Genomic DNA, 8,653 nt, shown 5'->3' on the forward strand with positions numbered 1-8,653 from the left:
CTTGCCAGTTCTTCTTCTTTTCCAGCCAGTCCATCAATGTCGTCGGCAAAACGTAGGTTTGTGATTGTTCTGCCGCCTATGCTGACTGTTCCTACATGCTCTTCCAGTGCGTCAGTCATTATTCTTTCTAAGAAGATGTTGAAGAGTGTTGGGGGGAGCAGACAGCCTTATCTCACTCCGACTGTGGTTCTGAACCAGTCCCCGATGCTATTGTTGAGGTAGACGGCGCTGGTGGCTTTGTCATAGAGGTGCTGTATCAGTCTGATCAGGTTGGCGTTGATGTTGTACAGATTCATGGTAGCCCACAAAGCTGCATGCCAGACCCTGTCAAATGCCTTCTTAAAATCAATGAAGACATGGTAGAGGTCTTGTTGGTGTTGATGGTACCTCTCACATAGCAACCTCAAGTTGAAGATTTGTTCAGTTGTGCTCCTTCCTGGTCTGAAACCTGCCTGTTCTTCAGCAATGATGTTTTCTGCTTGTGGTTTCAGTCTGTTAACAGACTGAATGATTAAAAGATTCAAAACACGGATCGAAGCCGGACAAACCATGTTGATATAAATATACATTACGTTTTTGTTTGTTTAAATAATATTTAATTGCTCAACAGTACACATGATTACAATGCAAACAAAGACAAAAGAGCATCAACAAGCTTAAAGCTTGTACTGTCCTCACAATGTTGCACTTCAATTTTAACATGACGGCTGATAAACCATATTATCATTTGTATCAAATAACATTCATAAACAGTAAGGAAAAACAACCCCCCCCCCACGTAATACAGTAAAAAAAAAAATAAAAAAAAAATGCAACTATCAATATTAATTACCTTTTTCGTTGTTGTTGTAGAATTTGGACATTTTGCTGTTCACACTCATCGACGATGGACACTTAAAAAGAAAAAAAAATATTGAGATTGGCGTTGAAATAGATATGAACGTTGGAGATTTAATATATCAAGTGGGGAAAAAAAGAGAGAAAAAGACAAGGAAATCATCATCAGGTTCATTGAAGTTATACGATTACGTCCCTTGAATGGTTGCCATCTCATCTTTTTTTAATTCTTTATTTCTTTTATATTTTCATTTACTTTATTTTATTTATCTTTTAATTTTTTATTATTATAAAAAAAAAAAAAAAGCTGATTGAATTTATATTTGAAATACATTGTGTTTTCGAAACACACTCCATATGATGATTCAAAGTTCCGTTTCAGAAACTCACTTTGTTTTCAGGGTTTTAAGTCTCATTAAATTTCGTGCTGCAAACACATAAAAAGGGCTAAACACATCGCGTTCCTTAGGGCCACAGGCATCGTTTACAGATTTCACGTTCCTTACAAATTTTCCCCCAAAGACTTTGACGTTGGCATTACCTACGTCCCCTTCCATAATTTTTGCTGTGTCAATAAATATACACAGAACTGAAAGCATTTAAAATGCATAAAAGAATAATGAATATAAATAAATACACAACACATTCACAATGCGGTGTGTGTGTGTGTGTGTGTGTGATTATAAGTCTATATACAATGCATATTGTTACAGTCACTTCTACAGTCAGGGTCCAGAGTAACCTAAATATTTTCATTCATAAAAAAGCAGGAAAAATGTTCTCACTTCGCCTCTTTTCAAACAAAAATATACTGAAGCTCAAGCAAGCATACGTGATGCTCAGTTCACATATTAAAAGCTTGTTGCCGCTTTGCGAAATAAAATGCATCATACTTCTATAAAGAAAAAGAAAAAAAGAAAATCGTAACAGATGAGATACACATTTGCCTCTGCTATGGACGAAATCTGTTGAGGAAAGGATGAATCATGAAAACAAAGTCTGTTGACGTGTTTGAAGTATAGTTCATATTCATTTAGTATATAACCCCCTCTCTCTCAGCAGATAACTGAATGTACACAGTTGTAGATACTGTAATTGGTTGCATTGAACAGTGCTGTTGAGAGCTCAGGGTATGTGGACAAATAAGAAAAAAGAAATCCGACTTCCCAGATAGGAAGAAAGTGGGAGAAAAATCGAGCAAACCTTTATGGGAAGGTAAATGTGTGTGTGTGTGTGTGTGTGTGTGTGTGTGTGTGTTACACCACTATTTATATGATAAAGGTGTGCCGCGTGTGCACACAAACACACACATTCTCTCTGTTTATTTTCTGTTCTCGCAACTCTCTTTCATCCACCCCCTTGTAAATTGTTCACAAGTTCTATAGTTTTGTCGGTTTCTGTGCGCGCAGGTAAATTGGTGTTGGTATACCTGAAGTGGTAAGTTTCACGACCTATTGGCAAACTGCCGCTAAGGGTCAAGTAGTTCATGGCTGTGGTCTCTCTCTGTGAAGGGTGGTGTGGTCGAGGCGCAGATCGGTCCTTGAATAAGAACGCGTAGAATGAGTAAATATGTGCAGGTGCACAGCGTTGTGTACTGATGTCATGCGTATGCGCACGTTTAAGTGTCTGGATATGTCGGGGGATGTTCGCTTGCTTAGGAAAATTAATGATCACGTGAAAACTGCTGACCCGTGGGCATGCCTGGCGAGTCTGTAGAAAAAACAACAACAGAATATCCTATCTCTGTGTGTATTCTTCAGAGGCAGAGAGAAATAAAACGACTTATGTCCGAGTATGGTCGAACTATATGTCCGTTTGTCCAAGTGGCGCCGAAACTGGTACAACAGTGTACGAAAATTTTCTGCACACACACACACACACACACACACACACACACACACATTCACAAGCGCGCGACATTGTCATATTTATCGCATATTCCCCCTCCACACCTCGAACATTAGGAATTGGAACACACACACACACACACGCACACAAACCAAAAAGCAAGACTCAAGAAAGCAACAAGAGAAAATGATTATAGTATATCAATGGATGACAGCAATGCATGATATTCCTTGCCAATAATGCAGGGAAAAAAAATCTTATCGTCATACATATCTGATTTTCGTAATTCATGATAAATGTTATCGAAATACACCATCTTTCTTAAATAACAAATGAATACATATTCATACTGTGCAAAAATGAGATCATCAACATATACATTAATTACTGATAATATTTACATGAAAAGTGATGAATATAGCGCGCGCGCACACACACACCCACACGTATGAACAGATAAATCCAGTTAAGACCTGTCTGTACACAAAATGAGATCAGGATTAGGATATGTATCATAGGAGTATATATATATATATATATATATATATATATATATATATATATATATATATATATATACAGAGAGAGAGAGAGAGAGAGAGAGAGAGAGAGACATTCAAGGTAAACTTAAAAAAACAAAACAAGAAAAAACAAAAAAAACAAACAAAAAAATTCGCAGTGAATGGTAACCTTTTCCTTCCAGATTCTACCCTCAACCCCTCGTTACTGCTATCCATGTTAATTCCCCTGTCTCCGTAGAACACACACACACACACACACTCTCTCTCTCTCTGTGTATGATGTATATATATATATATATATATATATATGTGTGTGTGTGTGTGTGTGTGTGTGTGTGTGTATGTATGTATATACGTAACACAATAGAGGAGGAAAAATTCAGACGTTTCAAAGACTGCAACTGGGGGTCATCTGAATTCTCTCTATGGGAGACAGCCAACCGTATGCCTGATATGACTACCGTTTCGTCCCCCATGTACTCAGATATATCGGTATTGCCAGTGAACGGCCATCCCCTATGGCAAATGATCAAGAGACACCAGTCATATTTTAGCAGTGTTCTCAGTCATGGCAGAGCACAATCACAATCCATAGACTTCCGACCGGAACCCACGAAGGATAAAGAACAGGGAGAAACCAAGAGACAAAAATCATAACTTCATTGTTAAAAGGGAACTAATAGTTGGATTACCCAGAAAATAATTCTTTGCACCTTTTCCTTGGGGATCCGAAATCTCTCTCTCTCTCTCTCTCTCTCTCTCTCTCTCTCTATATATATATATATATATATATATAATGTATATATATATACGTGGTCCGATGTACATAGATTCGTTTCACTTGTGTTATCTCAGTGTTTTTTCGGTCTTTTAACAATTTTCTTTTTGTCTAATAATTCTATTTTGAAATGCTTGTTTTCAGTATATCCGCCTCCACCCTCTTCCACTCTAGCGCTGCATGTATGTATTGACACTACAACGATTTGGGGCCTTCATTGCTTCACGGCTATACTATAGTATATCATTTTGTAACGTAGGTTCGCCTCAGGATGAAGGCTGGATGCAACCCCCCCCCTTTCCCCCACCCCCACCCACCCACCCCACAAAAAAAATCGACCTGCTAACTTGAGAAATTAAAAATCAAACTGTCTTGTCTTAATTCCTCTCATTGATAGAGTTTGGGACAACAACAAAAAAATCTTCGAAGTTAATTGATTAGTAAAAGGCAATTATGAATGAGTGCCTCTCTTTTCGCCGCCAACATTAAGCCAGACAAAAAATAATTTATTAAATAAATGAATGAATAAATAATCACCAAGAGTAGAGATGATTAAAACATGCATGGTGATGGACAACAACACATAGACAATCTACCCACAACAATCAGCAAATCCGTTCTCTATTTCTTCTTCGTTCCCACCTCCCTCTCCCCCACCCCCGGTTTTTTTTTCTTTTTCATTTTTAAAACAATGTTGCTATAGAAATAAAAGCATACTACCTGCACTATAACATCTATGACTTGCATCCTCCCGTGAACCTAGGTGGCTGGACTGTTCCATATTTTACCATAGATAATCAGACAGGTATTCACTGAAATATTGCAATATCCATAGATATTCAGAGATACCTAGTTCCGTTCATGACATGAATGGAAACCTGTCCCCAGAATAGTGCATGAATTGTGGCCTGATTTGTTTTTCTCTCCAAGCAAAAAATGCCACGGGAAAGATGAACGGGGCAGCAATCACCCTTAACTGTTAGCAATGTATAATCTTCCATTAAAAAAAACAACACCTCTCGTAATTACGTTTAAAAACAACTGTACAGACATAAACCTTGAAAATGTACACGCACATATGCTTTGAAAGAGTGCAAACCGTTTCAGAGTAGATACCACACATTCAAATGCAGTACATGACTGAAAATCAAAGCATAAGCGAATGAAAGAACATGACTCTAATTCTGACTATGTACCTATAAACCATTCTAATAGATTAAAAAAAAGAAGAAAATAATGAAAACCTCGCGTGCGCGGACACACACACACACACACACACACACACACACACATTGCGTCCACCGAAGTAAGGAGATCAAAACATTGAAAAATGTGTGTATGCAGAAGCAGAAGACAACTGCAGCAAAACAAAACAATGCCCTCCCCCGGCCCCCCCCCATCCACTCCCCCGGCCCCCTCCTCCAAAAAAAATTGCTTTAACAATAACAGCTCAAGCAGACGACAAGTCCAGTTCAAAATATGACTTTGTACACAAAACAGTCATTGCAAAAAATCCAAGGAACACAGCCTCCCTCCAAAGTTTCACAACGCAACTCCCCCCAAAAAAACACACATTACTCGAAGCGAAACTCGCACACAGAATCTTCTCTCTCTCTCTCTCTCTTTCTCTCTGTGTTCAAAATAGCGACCAATCACAGCCCATGGCTTAGATCCTCGAGGACTTGCATGTATTCTAAGCCGCCCTCTGATTGGTTGAAGGGGGAGGGACAGCAGGTCACGTGGCCATGGGGTGGCTTTGCCTGCCTGTGCCGTGGTGCTGGTGGGCGGTCTTGTAGGCGGGTTTGGGGGATCTTCTGGAGGGGGTGGGGGTGCTTCTGGCGGCACCGGAGGCTGCGGAGGACGTAGAGGTGCAGGAGCTCGTCTCGCTCGAGTTGGCCTGGTCCAGTTTGAAATCCTGGGAACGGCGTCAGGGTAAAAAAACAACACAAGAGAGATTAGAGACCAAACAAAAAAGAGAAAAAAAAAAGAAAAAAGAAAAAAAAACAAAAACAACAACACAAAAGAGACAGTTAGAGACAGGAAAACAAAGGCGGCAAATTTACTTTTATTTTCGAGGATAATAAACACTGGTCCAGCTGGAAATCATGGAACGGCATCAGGAAAGGCTGAAGTCAAGACAAGTTCAGTTTTAGATTCAGAATAATTTTATCATAAATGTTACATTTATATTAGAGTATATGTGTGCGTGACTGAAATTTGATTGAATGATACTGGAAACGAATGATGAGCGCATAATGGCAGTCGTCAGTCGGCTCTATCCAGATAGGGAGCCTGTTGTGCAAAATGACCCCGAGTTTGTAAAGCACTTAGAGCTGGGTCATCGACTGAGGATAGGCGCTAGATAAGTATCCATATCGTCATCATCATCATAATCTCAGTCAGAGAATTCAAGTGTAGTGAATCTGATGAATGCTATGATTTTTTTTTTTTTTTTTTTTTTGGTCTCTATCGGGAGGCACATGGGGGAGGACATATTTACAATTGTACTGCTTAAGTGGAAACGATTCGGTTAAGTTTAAACGGAAAAAAAGAGAGAACAAAAGTATAAAAGGAGGAAAGAGCAAGCGCGATTCAATGATTAAATATGTGCAGTCCTTGTGTTCCTTTTGAGATCTGGAGGGTACCATAACAATGTATTGGTTCATCGGAAACAACAAGCACTCCCCATACACCTCAAAACACACACACACACACACACACACACACACATCATCATCATCATCATCATCATATCATCACAGAACTCTTACAAAGGTTGATATAAAAGTCTAAACTACACGGAGTTGGCGGGATGTCACGGTATAATTCTGTCGTTACTAAGCTGTTTAAAGTGTTCTGTCAATTAAAACATATACGCGCAAAAAACAACAACAACAACAACAATAACAAAACAAACTGCACACACACACACACACACACACACACACACACACACACACACACACACTCACACACACCTACACAAACACACACAACAAAACATAAACAACAAAAATCTATACAATGAGAAAGCGAATGACCTATTACCTGTACCTATTATCGTCTGCAGTTACTGCCTCACATTTGTCTTTACCTCCCTTTGTGTTTTCTACACACGCACGCACACACGCACGCACGCATGCACGCACACACGCACGCACACAAACACACTCATTCCAAATTATCAGTGAAATATCCATCTTAAAATAAAAAAAAGAAAAAGAGACAGGAAAAAAAAGAAGAAAAAAAAAGAAACGAAAGAGAGAAAGAAAGAAAAACGAAGCACAACAGATAAACAAGCAAAGATGGTAAAAAGATGGTAAATAAATCCTCTTTCCTGCCTTCCTGTCTTCGCACCTAGCTGCCCTTCTGACCAACTAACAAATGAATACCAAATTGGTCCTCCTTTTTACGATTTTAAACTGCGGGGGTGTTTATTTATTCTTTTTTTTTCTGAAAACAACGCCATGCACTACCGGAAAAAACAGACACAGCATTATAGTGATAGCACGTTAAATCTCACATCTCGAAAACACCCCTCCACCTACCCCCCCCGCCCCCCCGCCCCGCCCCCCACCCCCCCCCCCCCCCCCCCCCCACACACACACACGGTCATTATAATAGGCACAGTTAAAACAAAAATTAAAAAAGAAGAAGAAGAAGAAGAAGAAAAAGGCGTGCACAAGCATCAAAACCAATAACAGATGAAAGAAATAGAGAAAACCTGTACTCACTGACCTACATGCAACTAAGGTGTTTAAAAAGAGCATATATGCCTTGTCTACCATAGATATTACTTTTTGAGAATGATTATGCATATTATGCCATGAAAACAAAAGTTCTAATACGATTTATTACTTATATGTGCGTCTGTTTGATAATGTAAAGCAATTTTCTTCGTATGTCTAAAACTTCAATTCAATTCAATTCAAAATACTTTATTATCTGATTCAACCAAAAACAGAAAATTCTCTTTAGACTCACCTAAAATAAAATGCCCGTCAGCAAAAATCAAAGAAAGAGAAACAACAACTGACATATCCTTCACTTATCACCATGCACACATCAATTATTATATAAAAAGACAAACATGTGGGTAAGATACTATTACATTACGATTTCGAGTGTAACAAACGTGTGTGTGTTGCGTGTGTGTCCGTGCGTGTGCATGCATCGTTTTGTGCGCCCTGAGAAAGGTAAAAGCACAGTATGGTTTCTTCTGAGTTCTGTATGTTTCTGGCTGTCGGGCTGTTTGTCTTTTTGTTGTTTCCCCACTCTTTCTTCCTTTCTTTGTTGTGTGTGTGTGTGTGTGTGTGTGTGTGTGTGTGTGTGTGTGTGGGTGCGCGCACGCGCGCGCGCGCATATTCTCTTTCCAGTTTTCTCCCAACAATCAAAATTTTCTTACATGCTATGTACGTGACGAATGGATGTGCGTAAAAGTTGTTATGAGAAAGAAAGCAAGAAGGAAAAACAAAAGGGAAACATGTTTTCTTTTTGTAATTTTTGCCTATTAAAAAAAACAACAACAAAAAACCCACACAATTTTCAAGTGCCATGAATGTGACAACAGCATGTATACATGTAAACGTTGTCAAAACGTGTTGCCGACCACAAAGGGGCCATTCAAGGGCTGAAAAATTAAGTGTGAGAAATGAAAGAGAGAGACAGA

The 8,653-nt window shown here is 39.1% G+C and overlaps 1 protein-coding gene across 4 annotated transcripts in view; it reads right to left on the bottom strand.

Annotated features, from left to right (window-relative positions):
• Window positions 1-2,056: 2,056 nt before the first annotated feature.
• The window catches only part of LOC143290428 (uncharacterized), a 43,224-nt gene continuing 36,627 nt past the window's right edge, over window positions 2,057-8,653 (bottom strand). For all 4 annotated transcript variants that reach the window (XM_076599854.1, XM_076599853.1, XM_076599856.1 and 1 more), the window contains exon 3: window positions 2,057-5,899. In XM_076599854.1, the coding sequence (XP_076455969.1) occupies window positions 5,720-5,899 (180 nt within the window). In that variant the 3' untranslated portion in view covers window positions 2,057-5,719. The remainder of the gene's footprint in view (window positions 5,900-8,653) is intronic.

Source organism: Babylonia areolata, chromosome 15, assembly GCF_041734735.1.
Source record: "Babylonia areolata isolate BAREFJ2019XMU chromosome 15, ASM4173473v1, whole genome shotgun sequence".
NCBI classification, from domain to species: Eukaryota; Metazoa; Mollusca; class Gastropoda; order Neogastropoda; family Buccinidae; genus Babylonia; species Babylonia areolata.